The sequence below is a fragment of the Sminthopsis crassicaudata genome, chromosome 2 (genome assembly GCF_048593235.1).
Source record: "Sminthopsis crassicaudata isolate SCR6 chromosome 2, ASM4859323v1, whole genome shotgun sequence".
NCBI classification, from domain to species: Eukaryota; Metazoa; Chordata; class Mammalia; order Dasyuromorphia; family Dasyuridae; genus Sminthopsis; species Sminthopsis crassicaudata.
The window spans coordinates 346,075,285-346,101,589 of NC_133618.1; the positions used below are offsets into that span (position 1 = coordinate 346,075,285).

Sequence of the window (26,305 nt, forward strand, 5' to 3'; positions counted from 1 at the left end):
TCTCAAAGCCTTTTGAGCTTCTTTTGTAAGCTGGCGTGGTGAATTTAAAGCACTGTCTCCCCTTAAAATGTCATATAATGGTTGCAATTGACAGGTAGTCAAGCCTAGCACGGGACGCATCCATTGGATATCTCCTATCAATTTCTGGAAGTCATTTAAGGTGTTTAGCTTCTCTGTTCTTAAGGAGAGTTTTTGTACTGTAAGCACCTTAGGATATACTTCATATCCTAAATATTGAAAAGGAGCATGTCTTTGAATCTTTTCTGGAGCTATGTGCAATTTATAATTCCTTAGTGTTTCTATGGTTTTTTGTAGACATGCTTCTAACATTTGTTCCTTAGGTGCACATCCCAATATATCATCCATGTAATGTAATAACATTACTTTTGGAAATGCTTTTCTTACTGGACTAAGAGCAGCAGCAACATACATTTGACACATAGTAGGGCTGTTTTTCATTCCCTGTGGCAAAACTGTCCATTCATATCTTTTATAAGGCTCAGCTAAGTTAACGCTGGGCACTGAAAAGGCAAATCTTTTCATATCCTCCTTATCTAGAGGGATAGAATAGAAACAGTCCTTAATGTCTATAACCCACAGAGGCCATTCTCTAGGCAACTGAGTAGGAGATGGAAGTCCAGGTTGAAGAGTTCCCATAGTTTCCATCTGTTCATTTACCTTTCTTAAATCAGTCAACATTCTCCATTTTCCAGATTTCTTTTTTACAACAAATACTGGGGAATTCCAAGGACTTAGAGAAGGTTGTAAGTGTCCTTGATCAAGTTGTTCCTGTACTATATCTAGTAAGGCCTGAATTTTATTGTTATCTAAGGGCCACTGTTCTATCCACACTGGTGTATCAGTTTTCCACTGGATAGGAACAGATGAAAGTGTTGGCAGGCCTTCAACAGCAGCCCTGCCTAAAAAACCAAAGTACTCATTTTTAACCCTAATTGTTGTAAAATGTCTCTTCCCCACAGATTGATGGGGATTTTTTCAACTATAAAAGGAGTAAAAACTCCTGTTTCACCTTCAAATACCCATCTTAAAGGGGTAGCACTAACTTCAGCTGCTATTGATCCTCCTACCCCAGACATGTAGGTGTCTGCCTTAGTCTTTGGCCAGTGACTGGGCCAGTTGGCACCTCTAATGACTGTGCGATCTGCACCTGTGTCCACCAGTCCTTCTAATGCTATGCCATTTATATAGATGGTGAGCATAGGTCGGTCAGCTGTCACAGCTGCTGTCCAGTATATTCCTGGGTTTTTCTGCTTGGAGTCCGAACATGGGTGACTGTCACCAGGTTGCTTATTAGTAGTCTGTATCAATAAACCTGATGCTACTACTTCCCCTGGTTGATAAGTCACACACTGTCTCCCTGTGTTAGTGACTGGGATATTATCTACACATTCCCCAGTTTCCCACATCAGTGTATGAATGAACACTGTCTTGTAAGTACTCTCAGGAGGTGAAATGGTCAAGCCTACTGTGCCTGGAGGCAAGGGATCCATAGGTTGGAGAGGAACAGATTTCACCTCTCCAGGGGGTATCTCAATTGTCCCAGCTGCATACAACTCTATCCTCCCTAATTGTAGTCCCTTTCTCCCATCATGTTGCTTCCTGGCTGACTGATTGTGTAATCCCTTTCTCCCCTCAGATGGCTTCCTGGCTGATTGGTCATGTCTGGGTATTGGACTTGGAGGCACTCTCTGGGTGTGGCATCGGCTGCCATCATGCCCCAAGTGTTTTTTGCTTGGGGCCCTGGAGCTGGGCCCCTCATCCCGTTTCCCTGAATCAGTCTACACTCTGAGGTCCAATGGAGTCCTCTGTTGCATTTTGGACATGGGGTTTTGGGTCTTGTTCTCCCAGCCTGTCTTCTCACTCTGTCTCTATGCCAACATTGAGCTTTCAAATGGCCTACTTTACCGCATTGAAAGCATTGACGAGTCTCTCGGGAAACCCCTTGCCAAAAGGGATCCTGTCTCCCCATGTTGGGATCTTGGGAAGTCTGCACCATAGCCTGGCTATAAAAGGTATTTGTGCCCATTGCGGCACAGCGTCTTATGATCTCCTCTAAAGGAGCATCCTTACGTAGTCCTAGTATAATCCTTCTACAAACCTCATTGGCATTGTCTCTAGCAAGTTGCCTCACCAAAGTGTCTGTTACTTCATTTTCACCATTTGCCTGTATGACAGCTGTCTGCAAACGTGCCACAAAATCAGCAAAAGGTTCATTTGGTCCCTGTACAATTTTTGTGTAGGTCTCACCCTCGTAGTTTTTACTGGGGAGAGAAGCCCATGCTTTGATAGCAGCAGCAGAAATTTGCTCAAGTGCTGTTATGGAGTAATTAATCTGTACCAAAGCGTCTGCATAAGAACCTATACCCATTAGTAGGTCATAGGTGATGGAAGTATTAGCTGCACTTTGACTATTTTGTTGGGCTTGAATTCTACAGAGCTCAGTAAATTCAGAAAACCACAACAAATTTTGTCCAGGTTCTAAGCACACTTTTGCAATGACTTTCCAGTCACTAGGGGTTAAGGTTTCATAAGCCAAATTGTGTATTAACATTTTAACATAATCTGATGTAGCCCCAAAGACAGTGCAAGATTTTTTCAGGTTTTTAAGGACATCCATATTAAAAGGAGCATATCTTCTACTCTCTTGACCTGCAGAATTACGCTGTTGAATCACGGGAAAAATTTGAAGTTTGAAATCATTATCTACTTCTTTTCCATTTTCAATTGCTTCAATAAGCCCTCTTTCTAATCTAGTTACAGGAGTGGGCAGTTGTTGGGAGGGGGGGCTCTGTGTGGGAGGAGGGGGGAGCGCTGATGATGTCACCGCCCCTCCCACTACTCCTCCTCCCTCCGTCCCTGAAGGTGGAGTGGATGTGGGCTGATCAATAATCTGCTCTCTAGGTGGGGTTGAAATTTTTTGCCCTCTGGCAACGTCCTGAGTTTGCCTATCTTCTATCTTTTGTTCCTCATGCTTCCTTCTCTGAGCCTTTTTAGAACTCTTCCTTCTTCTAAACTCTTCTTGATAGCTTAAGTCTAATAGAATCAAGTTGTATAGGTAAAATACCTCTGGGAAAATTTGACAATTCCCATTTTTTGAGTAAAATTCTTTCATTTCAAGTCCCACTAGCTTCCATTTATCTATACGTAGTTTTTCTTCATTTAAGAACCAAGGGGACGTGCAAATCAATGAGTGTAAGAGATTATTCATTTGTGGGATGGGAACAAGTAAACTTTTCTCATCAATTATCTTAATTATATCCTCTATAGCATTGCTAGATGAGGCAGGGGCTGGGGTTGGAGCAGGGTCAGCTGAGGCCCAGGATTTACCTAACATCTGCCCCATCTCAGTTACTAGAGATTGCTGATTTAGTCCTTAACAAGGTAAGTTCCTTATTTCTATTAGAATACTCACCTAATCTCCTGGTCACAGGAGGACTTCGGTGGAAGTAGGGTGCCAGCCACACGTTGGACGCCAAATGCTGGAACTCTATCTTTCCAGAAATCAGCAGGAGTCAGGATCACTAAACGTCTTTATTCTAGATCTTTACCGTCGCCTCCAAGGCCAGGTCACGAGTGCAAGTGAGTTCCACCACCCAAGTTTCTCTTGCTCCTCCCACACAAGTCACTTCCCTCTCTTTGTCTCACCAATCAAGTCAGCACAGAACAGCTGGGGAGGGTCAACCTTAAACAAGTTAATAGGGAACCGTCCAATTGGCAATTAGTCTCACGTGCTTCATCATTCAAGTGCATTGCTCAGTTCTAGCCCTTTACAGACATGTATAATGATGTCCTAGTTTTGCTCATTTCACTCAGCATCAGTTCATGTAAGTCTCTCCAAGCCTCTCTGTATTTTTCCTGCTGGTCATTTCTTACAGAACAATAATATTCCATAACATTCATATACCATAATTTACCCAATCATTCTCTAATTGATGGGCATCCATTCATTTTCCAGTTTCTAGTCACTACAAAAAGGGCAGCCGCAAACATTTTGGCACATATAGGTCCCTTTCCCTTCTTTAGTATTTCTTTGGGATATAAGCCCAGTAGTAGCGCTGCTGGATCAAAGGGGGAATGCACAGTTTGATAACTTTTTGGGCATAATTCCAGATTGCTCTCCAGAATGGTTGGATTCTTTCACAACTCCACCAACAATGCATGTGTCCCAGTTTTCCCACATCCCCTCCAATTTATCATTATTTTTTCCTGTCTTCTTAGCTATTCTGACAGGTGTGTAGTGGTATCTCAGAGTTGTCTTAATTTGCATTTCTCTGATCAATAGTGATTTGGGGGCAACTAGGTGGCGCAATGGATAGAGCCAATGGATAAATCTGGTCTCAGGCATTTAACACTTCTTAGCTGTATGACTCTGGACAAGTCACTTAACCCCAGCCTCAAAAAAAAACAACAACAACAAAAAAATAGTGATTTGGAACACTTTCATATGAGTGGAAATAGTTTCAATTTCATCATCTGAAAATTGTCTGTTCATATCCTTTGACCATTTATCAATTGGAGAATGGTTTGATTTCTTATAAATGAGAGTCAGTTCTCTACATATTTTGGAAATGAGGCCTTTATCAGAACCTATAACTATAAAAATATCTTCCCAATTTGTTACTTCCCTTCTAATCTTGTTTGCATTAGTTTTGTTTGTACAAAAGCTTTTGAATTTGGTGTAATTAAAATTTTCTATTTTGTGATCAATAATGATCTCTAGTTCTCTTTTGGTCACAAATTCCTTCCTCCTCCACAAGTCTGAGAGGTAAACTATCCTGTGTTTCTTTAATCTATTTATGATTTCATTCTTTATGCCTAAATCATGGACCCATTTTGATCTTATCTTTGTATTTGGTGTTAGGTGTGGGTTCATATCTAATTTCTGCCATACTAATTTCCAGTTTTCCCAACAGTTTTTTAATCCCAAAAGTTGGTATCTTTGGGTTTGTCAAACACTAGAGTCGGGAGGTGGGAGGCTTGCTATAGTTGTACACTATTTTGTCCTGTGAACCTAACCTGTTCCACTGATCAACTAGTCTATTTCTTAGCCAATACCAAATGGTTTTGGTGACTGTTGCTTTATAATATAGTTTTAGATCAGGTATAGCTAGGCCACCTTCATTTGATTTTTTTTTTCCCATTAATTCCCTTGAAATTCTTGACCTTTTGTTCTTCTATATGAATTTTGTTATTTTTTCTAGGTCATTAAAATAGTTTCTTGGGAGTCTGATTAGTATAGCACTAAAATAGATTAATTTAGGGAGGATTGTCATCTTTATTATATTCACTTAGCCTATCCAAGAGCATTTAATGTCTTTCCAAAGCTGACTTTATTTTTGTGGCAAGTGTTTTGTAATTTTGCTCATATAATTCCTGACTTTTCTTTGGTAAATGGATTCCCAAATATTTTATGTTCTCGACATTTGTTTTGAATGGAATTTCTCTTTGTATATCTTGCTGTTGGATTTTGTTGATGTATAAAAATGCTGAGGATTTATGTGGATTTATTTTGTATCCAGCAACTTTGCTAAAGTTGTGAATTATTTCTAATAACTTTTTATTAAAATCTCTGGGGTTCTCTAAGTATACCATCATATCATCTGCAAAGAGTGATAGTTTGGTTTCCTTATTACCTACTCTAATTCCTTTAATCTCTTTCTTGACTCATCGCTGAGGCTAGCATTTCTAATAACAATATTGAATAGTAATGGTGATAGTGGGCAACCTTGTTTCACTCCTGATCTTACTGGGAAAGATTCCAGTTTATCCCCATTACATATGATGCTTACTGACGGTTTTAAATATATGCTCCTGACTATTTTAAGGAATAGTCCATTTATTCCTATACTCTCAAGTGTTTTTAGTAGGAATGGATGTTGTATTTTATCAAATGCTTTTTTTTTCTGCATCTATTGAGATGATCATATGGTTTTTGTTAATTTGATTATTAATATGGTCAATTATACTAATAGTTTTCCTAATATTAAACCAGCCCTGCATTCCTGGTATCAATCCTACTTGATCATAGTGTATTATCCTGGGGGTGATTTTTCTGAAGTCTTTTTGCTAATATCTTATTTAAGATTTTAGCATCAATATTCATTAAGGAGATTGGTCTATAGTTTTCTTTCTCAGTTTTCAACCTATCTGGTTTAGTTATCAGTACCATGTCTGTGTCATAAAAGGAGTTTGGTTAGACTCCTCCATTCCCTATTTTTTCAAATAGTTTATATAACATTGGGGCTAATTGTTCTTTAAATGTTTGGTAGAATTCACATGTATGTACATCCATCTGCTCCTGGAGATTTTTTCTTAGGGAGTTGATTAATAGCTTGTTCTATTTCTTTTTCTGAAATGGGACTATTTAAGCAGTTTACCTCCTCCTCTATTAATCTGGGAAGCCTATATTTTGGAGGTAGTCATCCATTTCACTTGTTATCAGATTTATTGGCATAACGTTGGGCAAAGTAACTCCTTATTATTGCTCTAATTTCCCCTTCATTGGTGGAAAGGATCCCTCTTTTCATTTTTAAGATTAACAATTTGATTTTCCTCTTTCCTTTTAATGATCAGATTTACCAAAGGTTTAACTATTTTATTGGCTTTTTCATAAAATCAACTCTTAGTTTTATTTATTAATCCAATAGTTTTTTTTACTTTCAATATTATTGATTTCTTTTAATTTTAGAATTTCAAGGTTAGTATTTGGTTGGGGGTTTTTAATTTGGTCTTTTTCTAGCTTTTTAAGTTGCAGGCCCAATTCATTGATCTTCTTTTTCTCTATTTTATTCAAGTAAGCCTTTAAAGATATAAAATTTCCCTTATTACCACTTTAGATGCATCCCACAAATTTTGGTATGATGTCTCATCGTTGTCATTATCTTGGGTGAAATTATTAATTATGTCTATAATTTGCTGTTTCACCCAATCATTCTTTAAGATGAGATTATTTAGTTTCCAATTACTTTTTGGTCTGTTTACTCCTAACTTCTTGTTGAATGTAGTTTTTATTGCATTGTGATCTTAGAAGAAAGCATTTACTATTTCTGCCTTCCTGCATTTAATTTTTAGATCTTTATGTCCTAATTCATGGTCAATTTTTGTATAGGTTCCATGAACTACTGAGAAGAAAGTATATTCCTTTCTATCACCATTCAGTTTTCTCCAAAGATCTATCATGCGTAATTTTTCTTATTTGTTTTGTGGTTTGATTTATCTAATTTTGAGAGTGCAAGGTTGAGATCTCTCACTATTATAGTTTTGCTGTCTATTTCTTCTTGCAACTCTCTTAACTTCTCCTTTAGGAAGCTATATGCTATACCACTTGGTGCATATATGTTTAGTATTGATATTCCTTTATCTATGCTACCCTTTAGCAGGATATAGTTTCCTTCCTTATCTCTTTTAATTAGATCAATTTCTTCTTTTGCTTGATCTGAGATAAGGATGGCCACCCCTGCTTTTTTTGACTTCACTTAAAGCATAATAGATTCTGCTCCATCCTTTTACCTTTACTCTGTATGTATCTCCCTGCTGTAAATGTGTTTCTTGTAAGCAACATATTGTAGGGGTTTTTTGCTTTTTATTTACAAGATATATGCATGGGTAATTTTTCATCATTGACAATCGCAAAATCTTTTGTTCTAATTTTTCCCCTCCTTCCCCCCACCCCCTCTCCCCGATGGCAAGTTGACCAATACATGTTAAATATGTTAAAATATAAACCAAATACAATATATGTATACATGTCCATACAGTTATTTTTCGGACTTTGAAATAGTGTACAATTAACCTGTGTAGAAAATAAAAAATGCAGGAGGACAAAAATTGAAGGATTGGCAATTCTATGAAGTGGTTCATACTCATTTCCTAGAGTTCTTTCGCTGGGTGTAGCTGGTTCAATTCATTACTGCTCTATTGGAACTGATTTGGTTCATCTCATTGTTGAAAATGGCCACATCCATCAGAATTGATCATCATATAGTATTGTTGTTGAAGTATATAATGATCTCCTGGTCCTTCTCATTTCACTCAGCATCAGTTCATCTAAGTCTCTCCAGGCCTTTCTGAAATCTTCCTGTTGGTCATATACCACAGTTTATTCAGTTATTCTCCAATTGATGTATATCTACTCAGTTTCCAGTTTCTGGCTACTACAAAGAAGGCTGACACAAACATTCTTGTCCCTTTCCCTTCTTTAAGATTTTTTTGGGATATAAGCCCAGTAGTAACACTGCTAGATCAAAGAGTATGTACAGTCTGATAACTTTTTGAGCATAGTTCCAAATTGCTCTCCAGAATGTCTGGATGTATTCAGAATTTCATCAACAATGTATCAGTGTCCCAGTTTTCCCTCATTCCCTCCACCATTCTGCATTATTTTTCCCTGTCATTCTAGCCAATCTGACAGGTGTGTACTGGTATCTCAGAGTTGTCTTAATTTGCATTTCTCTGATATGTTTTTTGTTTTTTATATCATTCATTTCTGAGCAAAGCCTTCTCTCCTTACCTCCTTACATTGAACTCTCCTTTGTAACAAAAACCAAGAAAACCAACCTATTTGATGACAGAATATGACAGTGGCTAGAACATTCTTCCCAACAGATTTTCCCACACGTTTTTATTATTTCATCCTGTTTGTCATTTCTCATTATACAGTAATACTTCATGTCATCCATATACTTATTTATTCAATATTTCTCCAATTTATAGACACTCATTTTTTTCCAGTTTTTTCCGTCCAAGAAATATTTGTTAAATAATGATTTAGAAAGGGACTTATGCATCGGGGCTTATAAAGATGAATAAAACATCTTACAACTTAATCTGATCACATAAACAACTCTAGTAAAAATTCAAACAAAAGTTGACAGGAGAGGAATGAAATAGATGGGGAGAAGAAATAATTTAGGATTGAAGAAATCTTTCATGCAAGAGGATTAATAACTATGCCTTGAAAGATTTTAGTAGATAATTGAAATTTGAGATTAGAGGAAGATGGATATTCCAGAGACAAAATCAGCAAAGTCATAGAAATAATGGACTGAATCTGGTTTAGATTTGGAAAATATAAGATAATCTGGTTATAAGGAGGTTCAGGTCTTGAACATGTCTAATGAATGATGTATTGAGTTAGCAGTGCAATGTTAAGCTCTCTCAGAATGATTTTTCAGCTGAGCCTGGGAAGATTGTTTTTCCAGGCCCACTTCTGAGCTGTTCCTCTGAAAAAGAACTTAAATGTATTGGGGGGTTGTGGAGGAGTTGGCAGGAGCTAGGAAATGACAGATTTTATCTGCTTGCCTTGAATATGTTGTATTGTAAATGAATGAACTAAAATGAATCTCTTTATCATTTTTGTTTTTAGAGTATGCTTTTAAAGCTATTAACCAGGGTGGTCTTACATCGGTAGCTGTCCGAGGGAAAGACTGTGCAGTAATTGTTACACAGAAGAAAGTACCAGTAAGTATTATTCATTGAGTTACTTTAAGTATATTAGTATGCAAGAATTCATTATGATTTTATATATCTCTGTATGCCTACTTTAACACTTTTCTCTATGATTCTAAATGATCAATAAAAAAAAATTTGCACTCTATGAGGAATATATCCCAATGGATCTGTGATCTTTTGAATGTGAGTATTTCCTCCGACCTCTCTCAACTAATGCAGATTTCAACCTTTGCATTTCTCTCCATCTTTGTCTGTCATTTTTTCATATGATCCTAGATGGCCTTAAAGGTTCCTTCTAATATATACTGGGGAATTTTCCTCAAATTCTCTTGAAATTATAATAATAGAGTGTGTCTTACTCTTATGTGATCAATCCATTTTTTTTAATGTGTTGATTCCTTGTTTGTAATGAGTTACATTTTGCTAGCATCTGCTATTTTTTTTTTTTTTTTTTTACACTTTGAGTGATCCTGCACTTTATTTCTTTCCAGACTAAAGTTCTATGAACCTTTACGCAGCCATGCACCATCATTAGAAAAATAATAATGTTAAAAAGTGATTCTTTGTTTCAGGGGAGTAATTAAAATTGCTATTTTCCAAAAACAATCATTCTGAGCTGCCCTATCTTCTATTTATCAATAGTAAAAAGTGAAATTAATAATGAATAATTCTGTCATTAATTTGAAGTTTTTTATTGAATTAATCTATGATTTATCTTCATGTACATAAAGGACTGTTTTTTTTTGTTTTTTTTTTTTTTTTTAATTATGAAACGGGGGCAGCTAGGTGGCTCAGTTGATAGAGCACCAGCCTTGAATTCAGGAGGACCGGGAGTTCAAATTTGGTCTCAGACACTTAACACTTCCTTGCTGTGTGACCCTGGGCAAGTCACTTAACCCCAGCCGGGGGGGGGGGGGGGGGAACAGATTTTTTTTCTATAAAGTTATTAATGAAACATATCAACATCAGCTTATTTTAAACCTTCTAATCAGTTTGATATATACATTTTTATAACCACAGTTAATTGAGCATATACTTAAGATAATTGCCTACTATGTGAAAAATAATACCAGACACTAAGTATACAAAGATTTTTTTAAACATTCTGAAGGAATTTACAAAGTAATATATACTATTGATTTTTCTTTGTTTCTTTTCTTTCTTTCTTTTTTTTTTTTTTTTTTGATTGAAAGAGTTTTTTTTTTTTTGTTTATCTTTTAAGTTCAAAGAATTCTCTCCCCAAATCTATTCTGTAGATTTGAGGTTAAAAATCAACAATTCTCCTGGGGGGAAGTAACATAGTACATGATAAACACAAAATATACACAGAGTAAATACAAAGTAATTTCTGAAGGAGAAGATGGTATGCAATCAAAATTGAGTCCTTTAACCAAGATATGAGTTGGAGAATCAAGTGGTGCTCAGGGTACCTTGAGATGAAGGTGAGGAGGGAATTTCAGGCATAAATAATAAAAATGAGATTTATCTCATTGGATCTTAACCCTGTCAAGCAGATACTATAGGTATTATTACTCTAATTTCTGTAGATGAAAAATAATGACCAGAGAGATTGAAAGACTTGCCTATTATCACATACTATCAGATTTGATTGAAATCTAGTTCTCCTCTGATTCCAAACCCAAAGTTCTTTGTACTACCAAGACATCAAGCTGATGCTCCTTTCAGTGTGCAATACTACAAATTAGTGAAATTATTTTTCAGGCTTTGTCCTTTAAAGATTTTTTTTTTTTTTTTTTTTTTTGAGGGCAGGGGAATGAAATAAGAGGGTTTGTGTTTGTGTTTTGTGGTTTTATTTGTATTTGGTTTTTTTGTTTGTATGCTTGTTTTCTTAATTGGTAATGGGAAGGGGAAGATGTAGGGAGAGAATTCAAAATGAAAATAAAATAGAATTTTTCTAAAGTTACTTAAAGTTAAAATTTGTCAAAAATACTCAAAAGAATTGTCCCAAGCCCTTAAAATTATTATTACAAGAGTTTTAGAAATGGAGTAAGTTGTGTCTTTAACTTCTAGTATATTGGTGGATTTTTTTTTTCCATTAGTCAATTCATTTTTTATTAGATAAATGTCTTGCCTATTAAATACTATCATTCTGCTATTTGAGGCATACCTCACAAATTATTTCCTATCTCTTTTTTTCCCTATTCTTGTATGTTTTTAAAATCAACACCTAATAATTCATAACATTTCTTTTTAATTATAGTTTTTTGTTTTTTTATTTTTGCCTTAGGACAAGTTATTGGATTCAAGCACAGTGACTCATTTATTCAGAATAACTGAAAACATTGGCTGTGTGATGACAGGAATGACAGGTAATTTGTTCAACTTAGATAAACTCTTAAACTATCTTCTTTATATTGAATTTTTAAAAAACAAAGCACCTTGCAAAATGTGCTAGATAAATGTCAGTGAGTCCTGACAGTATAAACAAACTTTAAGACTTTGGTATGGTAGAACATTATTTTGTACAAAGCTTTCAGGACAATAACTATCTTGTTCACTTTGTATATGACTTTTATTTAGAAGGATTCAGTCTTTTATAAAAATCTACTTAATAAGCTATGAACTTCTGCATTTTCTCCTGATGAAAGTTATGCATTTGTTACCTAAATGCTTATATTTAGGAGCTGGGGACAGTTTTATTCATATTTGGACAACTTCTAGACATTGAGATTTTCTGGAATAAACTTCAGGTAGAGGCATAAAAAAAAGAGAGAGAGAAAATAACTCTTTATAGTTTAGCCCCAGAGATCAGATCTAGTCTATGTTAAGGTCCGAGATGATTTTGTTTTGGTTTTGGTGGTGGAGAGGATGGATAGGGAGATCTGATAAGCCTGAATCCATATGGTAATGATATGTTACAATAAATAGGAATCCAACTGTGATAACTAACTTTAAAAGAATTTATTTTTTGGAAACAAGCTGGATCTATACCCTAAATCAATATTGTTTGTACTCTACTTAAAAATATATTGCTTCTTGATTCCAAGACAGGAAGCAAATAAGCAGCAAAACTTAACCTCAGCAAATTAGAAGGAGGTCCTGACCTTCCCAGTGCAATAGATGCCAACACCAGAACACCCTTACCCTCACCCATTACCATATGTCTCTTAGCCAGGAGAATGGGCAATGTGCAGCTCAAAGAACAGGAAAGAAGAGAAAGGGGAAAAGTCTCCAAAAAGATAAGCAAAAAATATCCAAAAAATCTCATTATAGAAAGTTATTATGGTGACAGGGACGGTCAAGACATAAATTCAGAAGAAGACAACAGTGTCAAAACACTTGTGGGCAGAACTGCAAACAAAAAGCAGGAAGTATTCTCAAGCCCAGAAAGAACTCATGGAAGAGATTTAAAAAAAAAAAAAAAAAAGTTTAAGAGAGATAAAACATACTATAAATATAAAGAAAAAATGGGGAAAGTAATGAATTCTCATTACTTTCTCATTATGCAAAATGACTGAAAAAAAGAAGAGTCAGTATTTTAGAAAAATCAACTGCTTAAAAAATGTAATTGGTCAAATGGAAAAAGGAAGTATAAAGTAGGACTTCTTGGGAAAAACAACTGACCTAGAAAATAGATCCAGAAGAGACAATGTCAGAATCATTGACCTATCTGAAAGTCATAATCAAAAGGAGATCTGGACAGCAGCTTTCAAGAAATTATCAAGGAAAACTCCAATGATATTCTGGAGCCAGAGGCAGAATAGGCATTGAAAGGATCTAGTGATCACCTCAGGAAAGAAATCTCAAAATAAAAACTCTTAGGAACACTATAGTAGCCAAATTTAAAAATTATCAGGTCAAAGAAAAAATACTGCAAGTGACCAAAAAGAAATAATTCAGTTATTGGGTTAGGATTGGGATAGAAGAAGTATTAAAGGATTAGAGTTCATGGAACATATTCCAGAGGGCAAAGGAGCTAAGATTATAGCCAAGGATCACCTGCCCAGCAAAAAGAAGCATCAAGAGGAAAAAATGATCATTCAATGAAATTTAAAGGATTTCAAGCTTTCATAAGAAAAAGATCAGAATTGAACAAAAAGTTTGATCTCCAGTAAAAAGACCCAAGAGAAGCCTAAAAAGAAAAGAAAACTTAAGGGATTCAGTGCAACTGAACTATTTACATCCCTACATGGGAAGATGATACCACTAATAGTACAAAAATATACATGGACAAAGGGTACAGATGAATAAGATGAATTTGTGGGAATTAATTTTTTTTTTTTTTTAAGGAATAAAAAAGGAATACACTGGATACAGAAGGAAGGGAGAGTTAGAGTGAGCTAAATTATTTCACATGAAGGGGCACAAAAAACCTAAACCTATTACAGTGGAAGCAGAGGTGGAGGGTAGATAATGAGCATTGCCTGAAACTAACTCATCATTTTTGGCTCAAGGGCGAATAATAGAATCAGTTGAATATAGAAATCTGTCTTACCTGACAGGAAAATAGAAAATGTGAAGATTTAAGTAAAGGGGGTGGGGAGACTGACAGAAGAGAGGCCCACTAAGGGAGACAGTAGACAGAATCAAAACACTGTTGGGGAGGGAAAAGATGAAAGGACAAAAAGGAGATAAAAAAGGATCGAGGGAAATAATAATCATAATTGTGAATGTGATGAACTCTCACATAAAATGGAAGAGGAGCAAAAATCAGAATCCTACAAAATGATGTTTATAAGAAACATACTTGAAGCATAAAGACACAGAGTAAAGGTACAAAGTTGGAGTAGAATCTGCTAAGATTCAGCTGAAATTTTTAAAAGTAGGTGTAGAAATCCTGATCTCAGACTAAACAAAAGCAAAAACAGACCTAATTTAAGAGATAAGGAAAGAAACTACATCTGGCTAACGGGCTACAAAGTACTATAGATAGTGAATTAATAACAACACTAAACATGTACCAAGTGGTAAAACATCCAAATTCTTTCTTTTTTTTTTAATTATAGCTTTTTATTTACAAAACATATGTATGAGTAATTTTTGAACACTGACCCTTGCAAAACCTTCTGTTCCAAATTTTCCCCTCTTTCCTCCCACCTCCCCCACTAGATGTCAAGTATTCCAATACATGTTAAAATATATGTTAAATCCAATATATTTATACATACCCATACAGTTATCTTGTTGCAGAAGAGAAATCAGATTTAGAAAGAAAAAAAAAAAACCTTAGAAGGAAAACAAAAATGCAAGCAAACAGCAACAGAAAGAGTGAAAGTGCTATGTTGTGGTCCACACTCAGGTTCTCACAGTCCTCTCCCTGGGTGTAGATGGCTCTCTTCATTACTAAACAATTGGAACTGGTCTGAATCAATTCATTGTTGGAAGAGAGCCACATCCATTAGAATTGACCAACATATAGTCTTCTTGTTGCCATGTACAATGATCTCCTGGTTCTGCTCGTTTCACCTAGCATCACTTCATATAAGTTTCTCCAGGCCTCTCAGAAATCATCCTGTTGGTCATTTCTCACAGAACAGTAATATTCCATAACACTCATACATAATTTATTCAGCCATTCTCCAATTAATGGGCACCGATTCAATTTATATTTTCTAGCCACTATGAAAAAGGCTGCCACAAACATTTTTGCACATGTGTGTCCCTTTCCTTTCTTTAAGATCTCTTTGGGATATAAGCCCAGTAGTAACACTGCTCGGTCAAAGGGTATGGCATCCAAATTAATTCATTATTATTATTATAGCTTTTTATTGATAGAATATATGCATGGGTAAATTTTTCAACATTGACCCTTACAAACACTTCTGTTTTAACTTTTCCCTTCCTTCCCTCCACCCCTTCCCCTAGATGGCAGGCAGTCCCATATATATATTAAACATATTAAAGTATATAGCATCCAAATTCTTAAAGAAGTTAAGTGAATTATATGTTTGGTTCATGGTCAAACAAGAGAGAGCATTATTAAATGTAAAATAAACAATTTTGATTATATTAAATAATTTTTGCACAAACAAAACCATGCAACTAAGATTAAAAGGAAAACAAAAAGCTGGGAAACAATCTTTATAGAGAACTGAATAAAATATGTAAGAATTATAAGCTATTCCCCAGTTGATAAATAATCAAAGGATATGAACAAGCAGTTTTCAGATGAAGAAATCAAAGACATCTATAGGCATATAAAGAAGTGCTCTAAATCATTTTTGACTATTAAAAGTACTCTGAGATAATCAAACTCTTGAGTACCACCTTACACCTAACAGATTGGTTAATGTAAGAAAACAGGAAAGTGATAAATGTTAGAGAACATGTGGGAAAAGTGGGCAACAAATGAATTGGTGATAGTCATAAACTGATCAGCCATTCTGGAGAGCAATTTAGAACTATGCCCAAAGGGCAACCAAACTCTGCATACTCTTTGATTTGTCAACATTGTTACTAGATCTGTATCCCAAAGAAATCTTAAAAGAAGTAAAAGGACCTACATGTGCAAAAATATTTATAGCAGTCCTTTTTGTGGTGGCAAAATATTGGAAATTGAGGTGATGCATATAAATTGGGGAAGGCCTGAACAAGTTGTGATATATGGATAATGGAGTAGTATTATGAAATAAGAAATGATGAAGAGGCAGATTTCAGAAAAACCTGGAAAGAATGTACAAATTGATGCAAATTTATGAAATGAGCAGAGCCAGGAAAATGTTGTATACCATATCAGCAACATTGATATTGATATTAATGATCACCCATTAATAATTCAGCTATTCTAACAACACAATGATCCAAGACAAACACAAAGGACTGAAAAAGGAAAATGCTATCCACATTCAGATAAAGAACTGATGGACTCAAAATGTAGATTGAAGAATATTTTTTCACTTTTTTTGTTTGTTTTGATATGTCTTTCATAATTGTGACTACGTGATAGCACTAGGGGAAGGAGAAAATGAGAAAATTTTGGAACTCAATCTTATAAAAATGAATGTTAAAGTTTGTCTTGACATGTAGTTGGTGGGAAAATTAAATTTTTTTAAAAAGTATGTTGTTCCTATGCCTAAAGGGCAATCAAACTGTATATTCAGTTCAGTTGACCCAGCAGTCTATCTATTAAGTCTGTATCCTAAAGAGATCATAAAAAAGGGAAAAGGACCCAAATGTTTGTAGAAGTCCTTTTTGTAATAGTAAGGAACTGGAAATCAGGTGGATGCCCATGAGTTGGGAATGGCTGAATAAGTTATGGTATATTATTTTCTTAAGAAATGATCAGCAGGATGATTTTAGAAAGGCCTGGAGAGAGTTATATGAACTGATGCTGACTGAAGTGAGTAGAAACAAGAGAACATTGTATAGAGCAACAAGAAGATTATGTGATGGACTTGATTGTTTTCAACAATGATTTGATTGAGGTCAATTTCAAGTTTTGTGTTTGTCTGGGGATTTTTAATTTGTTCCTTTTCTAGCAATTTTAGTTGTAAGCCCAATTCGTTGGCCCTCTCTTTCTCTATTTTATGCAAGTAGGCCTGTAGAGATATAAAACTTCCCCTTATTACTGCTTTGGCTGTATCCCACACATTTTGGTTTGATGTCTCATTATTGTCATTTTCTTGGGTTGAGCTGATTTTTCTTGTAGAGCATAATAAATGTGGAAATATATTTAGAAAAATTACACCTGCTTAATCTCTCTTTTCTGTATTAGGGGTAAAAGAATAGGAAATTTCATCAGTGAGAATGATCTTCTTAATTCACAAATGGTTTTTAAATATTACCTGCTATTTTGCTCATAAGGCATGTTTGGTAGCATATCTTAGTTGTTGTTTTCCCCTGCTCCTGATCTTATCCTCTTTGAATATATATTGTGATATGTGGTATAAAATAATATTAAGCTTATGAGACATTTCTGTCAGACTGCTTTCCAGTTTATCTAGCAATTATCTAGCAAAAACAGGTAGGGAATTCTTTTTCCAGGTCAGACACCATTTTCTTAATTAGCTGTTCCCTTTCCATATCCACCTCCTTGTCCAATGTTCTTGGGATTCTGCCCCTTTTTTAGTGTGTCCAAAAAAGTCAAATTGCATGTTGCTTTAAGAGTAATAAAACAGGGGCAGGTAGGTAGCATAATTTATAGAGCACCAGCCCTGAAGTCAGGAAGGACCTGAGTTCAAATCTGGTCTCTGACACTTAATACTTCCTGTCTATGTGACCTTAGGCAAGTCAATTAACCCCAATTGCCTCAGGGGGAAAAAAAAAGTAATAAAACAATTTACCCTAACAGCCATGTTAGGTAGGCATTACATATATTCTCATTTTGCAGAGGAAGAAACTGAAGCTCAGAGATTCAGTAACTTGTCTGTGATCACATGACCTCTCAGTCCTTTCTGGGGCATCAGTCTTGTTACCTGAAAAATGAAAGAGCTAGACTAGATCATGTTGTTGGGAAATTTGTCAGATGAGACAAGAGAGAACTTAGGGCTTGAAGGTATTGAGTAGCAGAAGCAAGGTAGTCAGATCTCAAACCAGTAGGATTTTGTTTCCCAAGTCTTTTCTGCTAGAAAGTTTTTTCCAGGCTACTGATATGAAAAGTTCTGACAACAGCTAAAGCTCAGAGTACAGGTCTGGCTCTGACTTCTATTCTAGATTTGCCTCTAGTTCCACTGTGATTCCTGTTCTACACAGGCCCAGGGCAGCACTATTTAAGATTCTTGTTCAGACTGCTTTGCTTTCTCCAGTGTTGTCTCTGCATGGATCCTACACCACAGGTGGCAGCAGTTTCCCCAACTCCGACTTCCTAGATTCCTTCCTGATCATCTTTTGGGGTTTGGGTACAACCAGGGTTAAGTGACCATGTGGGGCAGGGCACAGTGCAGATGCTGGCTTTGGAAGGAAGGTGTGGATATGACCTTAGTGTGGAGACAATATTCATTTCTGAATTTAGATAATGAGCATCTAGAGTCTCCCATATCTTGTTTTATCTGGGTTTTGCATATTATTCATCTTTCCCACTATGATCTTTTTTGTCTTGCTATCAGCTGACAGCAGATCTCAGGTGCAAAGAGCTCGCTATGAGGCTGCAAATTGGAAATATAAGTATGGCTATGAGATTCCTGTGGATATGTTGTGTAAACGGATTGCAGATATTTCTCAGGTCTACACGCAAAATGCTGAAATGAGGCCTCTTGGCTGTTGTAAGTATGTTAAGGAATTTTGAACTATTTTCCCTTGATACCAGAGTATTTATTTATTTTAATTTAGAAGACATATAAAAGAATGCTGCTAAATATCATACTTTATTGAAATAATATGTAAGGTAGAAATCCAGTAGATTTTTGATGTTTGGGACAACATTTACAGTCATGTTTTACTTATAGTCTATTCTCTAATCTAAACATATATGTATGAACATCACAACATATTCATCCTAGCACATCCTGTTGCGGCAAAGAGTTGGAAGAGAAATCAGTATCTATCCATTAGGGAATTGTTGAATATACTGGGGTGAAGAATCTAAAGAAACATAAGTACACATAAACTAACTTGAGGCAACTCAGTAGAATATGGAGAATATATAGTGATGAGAATGAAAGGAAAAGGAAACCTAATGTTGAATAATTGTAGTAATTTAATTATAATAAAACATCTTCAGTAAAAAAGATATGGCAAAACTGGGGCAATGAATGTTTCATAAATATACTATTAGATGCATATTATTGTAATTACCACTATGCTGTAGAAATTATTTTTGTTTAACTGTTTTTAAAAGGCAAAGTTTAATGATGAATGATTTATTTAGAAACCACCAAGAAAAAACAAAAGGCAGCAGTGCATGCTTTTTCTAAAAGAATACCATGGCAAATACTTTTTGGTTTTTTTCCAAGTGAAAAATGACTTAAACATAATCTATTAGTTTTGTAGTTTTTCCATTGTTAATATATTGTTGTATGCTTTTGTATTGTTTAGTTTTTGTTTTTTTAATGAAATGCACCTTTCCAGTCTGAGATTAAAAGTGACCATTAATAATGGAATATATCTCAAGATTAGCTTCATGATACCATTCTGTTACAGCTACAAAATAGTTGATGTGGATCTTTCCCTCTGTAGGTATGATATTAATTGGTGTTGATGAAGAACAAGGCCCTCAAGTATACAAATGTGATCCTGCAGGCTACTACTGTGGATTTAAGGCTACTGCAGCTGGAGTCAAACAAACTGAGTCAACCAGTTTTCTTGAAAAGAAAGTGAAGAAAAAATTTGATTGGACATTTGAACAGACAGTAGAGGTGAGTTTATAAAAATTGTTAATTTAAATTTTTAAAAAAGATTTAAAGCTATAGTCAACAAAAGCTATAATTCACATTTTTAGAGAACTCCATGTTTTACAAGGCACTTTTCTCACAATAGCATTATTTAATAGGTAGTGAAAATTGTCTTCATTTTATAGGTAAGGAAAGTCAGGCTCTAAATGATTCAGTGATTTGCCTACCTTGTCTCACACTGTAAATATTTCAGTTAGGATTTGGACCTGCCTCCTCCCTTTAAATCTAGTGCTCTTTTCCCTTCTCCATGATACCTCTCTTGAATTAATTGCTTAATGTGATCAAAATGCTTTTTATCTTTCACTACATAATTAAAATTGGCTGTGAGTGTGGAAGTTTAGTAACAAAATTGATCTTGTAAGACTTAAATTATTTCCATTATATTATCATTATCAATTTGCAGATTTACATAAAGAAGAAAGATAAAATCCCAGAAGGATGATGGAAGAATAAAATTGTAGAAATGTCTGTGGTTGTACATATTAATCATATTGAATGGTTCATAATAGGTGATCTAAGAAGGAGGAGAAAAGTATAGTGTAATTTTTTGGGGGGTGAAGTTTTATTTTTTTCATTTAACAAAAATTTGCTTTCCCTCCTGCCTTTCTCCTCTTATTTCTCCCCTCACTTTGGGTGGGATGGAATGGGAAAACAAGACCATGATAACAAATGTGCATATTTAAGCAAAACAAATTCCTGCGTTGGTCACATCCAAAAAATTGAGCCTCATTTTGCAGCCTGAGTTTATAATTTCTCTTAACAAGAGATAAGTTTCATAATTAGGCATCCTTCCTTTAGAGTCAGGGTTAATCATTGCATTATGCAGAATCTTAAACTTTTCAAACTTAATTTATCTCTATAGTGTTATTTTTATATATTCTGATTCTGTTCATATTACTCTATAACAGTTCATATAAGTCTTTCCAGATTTCTCTGACACCATCCCATGTATAAGTTCTTAAAGCATAATAATCCATTACATTCGTGTGCTACAGTTTATTTAGTGATTCCCTAATAGATAAAAACTCAATTAGTTTCCAGTTTTGGGCTACTATAAAAGAGTCCTTTTCCTCTTTCTTTTATCCTTTTCATTGTTCTTAATCTCGCTACAATCTTTGACTTTGTTCATCTTTCTCATCTTTGTTCATCATTTCTCTTCTCCTTTTTTTGTGTTTTTAATGCTTTCTCTTTCTTGGTTCTCCTACCTATGTAATCGTTCCTTCTCAAGTTTATTGATTGTTGTCTTTATCAGGATCCCACTTGTTAATCTTAAGTGCTGCCTGGCACTTTATGCTGGATCTTTCTCTCTTTTCCATTTATATTATCTTATTTGATCTCATCAGCTCCCATAGTTTGTTATCTTCTCTATGCAAGTGTTTCTCAAATTTATTCTTCTAGCTTTAACCTCTCTCCTGATCTTTGTCTCTCATCACCAGCTATTTTTATACATCTCTGAATGGATGTCTGAGAGAGATTTTTTTTTTAATAGTTTTTATTTACCAGCTATATGCATGGGTAATTTTACAACATTGACAATTGCCAAACCCTTTGTTCCAATTTTTCCCCACCTTCCCTCCCTCCCCCCCCAGATGGCAGGTTGACCAATACATGTTAAATATATTAGAGTACAAATTAAATACAATATATGTATATATGACCAAACAGTTGTTTTGCTGTACAGAAAGAATTGGACTTTGAAATAGTGTACATTTAGCCTGTGAAGGAAATCCAAAATGCAGGTGGACAAAATTAGAGGGATTGGAAATTCTATGTAGTAGTTCATAATCATCTTCTAGAGTTCTTTTGCTGGGTGTAGCTGGTTCAGTTCATTATTGCTCTGTTGGAATTCTTTGGTTCATCTCATTGATGAAAATGGCCACATCCATCAGAATTGATCATCATATATTGTTATTGAAGTATTCAACGATTTCCTGGTCCTGCTCATTTCACTGAGCATCAGTTCATGTAAGTCTGAGAGAGATCTTAAACTCAAAAATATACAAAACTAAACTTGTTTTCCTTCTCTTCCTGACTTCCATTTTAACTCTCAAAGGCATTAGTATCGTCCCAGTCACCTGGGAGTGACCACTCTCTTTCATCTCTTAGCCAATTAGTTCAGTCATCGATGTCTGGTAAGACCTTCATTCTTCATAATTTTTCATATGCCCTTAGTTTTCTGTGCAGGTCTTTGTTACTTCACATCTAAAGTTATAAGAACCTTGCTGATTAGTCTTTCTGTTTCACATCTCTATTTTAGATCTTCTTATATTTAGTTGTTAAATAGATCTTCCTAAAGTGAAAGTCTGAACATCTCTCTCTGTCTCTGTGTGTGTGTGTGTGTCTCTCTCTCTCTCTCACACACACACACACACACACACACACACCTCTTCCCCTCCCCAATTTAATTATTCCAAGGTCAAAAATAAAATCCTCTTTTTGGCTTTAAAGGCCTTCACAACCAGGCCTCTTACTACTCTCCTCTATGGTCTAGTAGTACCAACTTCTTTGCTGTTCCTCAAACAATGTACTTAACATTTTTGTTGTGTGTCCCCTTATCCCTAACATCTTACTTTCTACAAGATGTCTTTCTCAATGCTTCTTAATGCTAATGATTCATTTCTAAGAATATTTCCAGATTATTCTGTATGAATCTTGTTTGTATGTAGTTGTTTGCATGTTGTCTTCCTATTAGACTTATAGGTTCTGTGGATGAAGTGATCTCCTACTCAAAGCAGTACTTGGAACGTGGTATAAACAAAAAACAATTTGTTATTTATTTAACTTGAAGTATAGACCTAATAATGGTGTAGTTGATTGAGTCAAAGGAATATGCAAAATTTAATAAATTTTGTAGCAAAATTCCAAATTGCTTTCCAGAATGATTAGACCAATTCTCATGGCTCTATTAGCAGTGCATTAGTATACTTGTTTTCCTATAACTTATTTTTTCTCCCCAACATTTATTATTTTCTACTTATGTTTTTTGTTTTTGCTGAGGTAGTTGGGATTAAGTAACTTGCCCAAAATCACAAGCTAGGAAGTGTTAAGTGTATGAGGTCAGATTTGAACCAATATCCAATATTCACTGCACCAACTAGTTGCTGCAATTTTCTGTCTTACTAGGTAGGTATGAGATAGAATCTCCGAGTAGATTTAATTTGGATTTACTTGATTATTAGTAATTCAAAGCTTGGATTTTTTCTTAAAAAACTGCTTGTTCATGTACTTTGACTATTAATCTGTTGGCATATGGCTGTTACTAATTTGAATCATTTCCTCAGATATATTGATGGTAAAAGCTAACAGAAACTTGCTGTGCAGTTAAATTGGGAAATTTCTAATTTCAATTGTATGTTTTGTTTGTACATGCCTTTTTAACTTTAGTCAAAATTTTTCTGTGATTCTCTATATCACTTTTTAAATCCTCTCAACCTCTCCAGAAATAGGATAGGAAATTTCTGTCTTGTTCTCTTAGTTTGTTTACATTGTGACCTTTTATATCTAAATCATATAGTCATTTAAAACCTTTTTTGATATGTGGTGGAATATGTTGTCTAAAACTAGTTTTTGTCAGATGACTATCCAGTTTTCATAGTGCTTTTTATCGAATAGTGAATCGTCTAGGTGAATTTTTTTCTGTGTGTTGTTTGCTTAAGTGGTTCCACCAATCAACTTCTCTTTTTTTAACCAGTACTAATTATTTTCATTATTGCTTTGTAGTATAGTTTGAGATAAGGTACTGTTCTGCCTTTTTCCTTCCCATTAAAAGAAAAATTTCCTTCATATCTGTTCCTGTAGATCTTATCACCTATGTGTACCACCACAAACCAACCCTACCCTTTTTAAAAATTTTATTTAATATTTTCTCCAGTTATATTAAAAACAAAAAAAAAAATTTAACATTTGTTTTAAAACACATTTGAGTTCCTGGTTCTCTCCCTTATCCCCATCCCTAGCACCCATTAAGAAACTACATGTGAAGTTAGGCAAAATATTCCCATAAATGTCATTCTGTGAAAGAAAACATAATCCCCCATTCTTAACTTAAAAAAAAAAACCTCTCAAAAAAAAGTTTTTAAAAAAGGGAGTATGTTCACTCTGAATTCAGACACAATCAATTTCTTCTCTGGGTATGGATAGGATTTTCATAAGTCCTTTAGAGTAGTTGTAGAGTATTGTACTGTTGACAACTTCTTTGCTGTTCCTCAAACAATGTACTTAACATTTTTGTTGTGTATCTCCTCATCCCTAAAATCTTACTTTCTACAAGATATCTTTCTCAATGCCTCTTAATGCTAATGGCTCATCTCTAAGAATATTTCTAGATTATTCTGTATATATTTTGTTTGTTCATTCATTCAAGGAGAATGAATGAAGGGAGAGTTCATTCAAGGTTCATTCATTCCCCCTCTTCCCCTCCATTGTAAAAGCTTTTTCTTGGCTTTTTATTTATGACAGAAAATTTACACCATTCCAATTCTCCCTTTCCCTTTCTCCTAGTATACTCCACTCTCACCCCTTAATTTCATCATGTTCTTTTTAGGTACTATCCTTTCATATTCAACTCACACCTATATATAGACAAAGATCTATATATACTTCTTCAAACTTCCATAATAATGAGAAAGTTCTAATGAGTTAAAAGTGTCATTCTCTCATTTAAGAATGTAAACTTTATTAAGTCTTATTACCTCCTTATACTTCTTAGTCAAATTTTTGAAAATCATATTTTCTATTCAGCTCTGATCTTTTCATTATGAATGCTTGAAAATCCTCTATTTCGTTGAATTCTTATCTTTTCCCCTGAAGGATTGTACTCAGTTTTGCTAGGTAGGTGATTCTTTGTTGTATTCCTAACTCTACTGCTCTCCAAAGTAACATTGTAAATCCTCTAATCCTTTAATGTAGAATCTGTTAAATCTTGTGATATCCTGTCTTTGGTTCACCACTGTACTTGAATTTTTTTCTTTCTGGATGCTTGCAGTATTGTCTCCTTGACTTGGGAATTCCAGAGTTGGCTATAATATTTCTGGGAGTTTTCATTTGGGGATCTCTTTCAGGATATAGCTTTCAATTTCCATTTTACCTCTGGTTCTAGAATATCAAGATAGTTTTTTTTTTTTGTTTGTTTTTTTTTTAACCTTCAAAAAGCTTACATTGTATGGGGATAATACAACAATTATACAATTAAATAAGTATGGATTACATGTGAAATGATAGAGACAGCTAAATTGTATGGTGGATGGAGCTTTGAGCTGAAAGTAAAGAAGACCTGAGTTCAGATCCTGCTTTTTTCATTGACTAACCGGGTTACTTTGGGCAAGACTTGTTTATGCTTCTCAGTCTCAGTTTCCTCATCTGTAAAATGATGTGATTGGACTTGATGACCTCTAGTATCTATTCCAGTTCTAAATCTGTTTTTGTATGAAAGTTCAGTAAGAAGAGAATAGGAACAATCAGAAAAATCATAGATTTAGAGGTGACAGATATCTTAGATTGTCTAAATACCTGGTGAGATCTAGCTCTTTTTAAATTATAGTAATTTTACTTTTTAATACACATGCTTTATGAATCATGTTGGAAGAGAAAAATCAAAGCAAAAGGAAAAACCATGGAACAGATAAAAAAAATTTTTTTAAATGAACATACCATGTTGATTTACAAGCAATCTCCTTAGATCTTTTCCTAGATGCAGGGAGATTTATGCTTTGACAAAAGCTGGACATTCTTTTTTAATACTTATTTTTTAAATTCTTTTTGTTTTCCTCAGTTAGACATAAAAACATTTTTTATTATACATGTACATTCGTTCTTTATTATATATTTCCTTATGAATCATGCTGGTAGAGAAAAATCAGAACAAAAAGGGAAAAAACGAGGGAAAAAAAAGTGAGCATAGGATGTGTTGATTTACATTCAGTCTCCAAAGTTTTCTTTCTGGATGCAGATGGTATTTTCCAACCAGAATTTATTGGGATTGCCTTAGATCACTGAACCTCTGAGAAGAACCAAATCTGTCATTTGATTATTGCACAATCTTCCGGTTCCTCTGTATAACCTGGTTACTTGGTTCTGCTTGTTTTGCTCAGCATCAGTTCATGTAAATCTTTCCAGACCTTTCTGAAATCAACTTGTTCACCTGTTTTTATAGGACAATAATATTCCTTTACTTTCATATACCATAATTTATTCATCCATTTCCCAAATAATGGGCATCTACTCACTTTCCACCACAAAGAACTACTACAAACATTTTTTGCACATGTGGGTACTTTATACCTCTTTTATGATTTCTTTGGATTACAAACCCAAGCTGGGCATTCTGTAAGGGAAGACATAAGGAAAGTGTGATTATTTTGGGTTTTTGTTTGTTTGTTTTACAAAGCATATGCTTGGGTAATTTTGATAATTTCTTGAAAGATAATGTCCAAGGTCTTTTTTGATCATGATTCTCAGACCAGTAATTTTTAAATTACGCTCTCTTGGATCTGTTTTCCAGGTCACTTGTTTTTCCAATGAAATATTTAACATTTTTCCTTTTTTTC

The 26,305-nt window shown here is 34.7% G+C and overlaps 1 protein-coding gene across 1 annotated transcript in view; it reads left to right on the plus strand.

Annotated features, from left to right (window-relative positions):
- PSMA6 (proteasome 20S subunit alpha 6) overlaps positions 1 to 26,305 on the plus strand; it is a 41,025-nt gene that overhangs the window by 10,458 nt on the left and 4,262 nt on the right. Inside the window, exons 2-5 of the mRNA XM_074290688.1 lie at positions 9,386 to 9,480; positions 11,720 to 11,801; positions 18,477 to 18,632; positions 19,546 to 19,724. Of these exons, the coding sequence (XP_074146789.1) occupies positions 9,386 to 9,480; positions 11,720 to 11,801; positions 18,477 to 18,632; positions 19,546 to 19,724 (512 nt within the window). The remainder of the gene's footprint in view (positions 1 to 9,385; positions 9,481 to 11,719; positions 11,802 to 18,476; positions 18,633 to 19,545; positions 19,725 to 26,305) is intronic.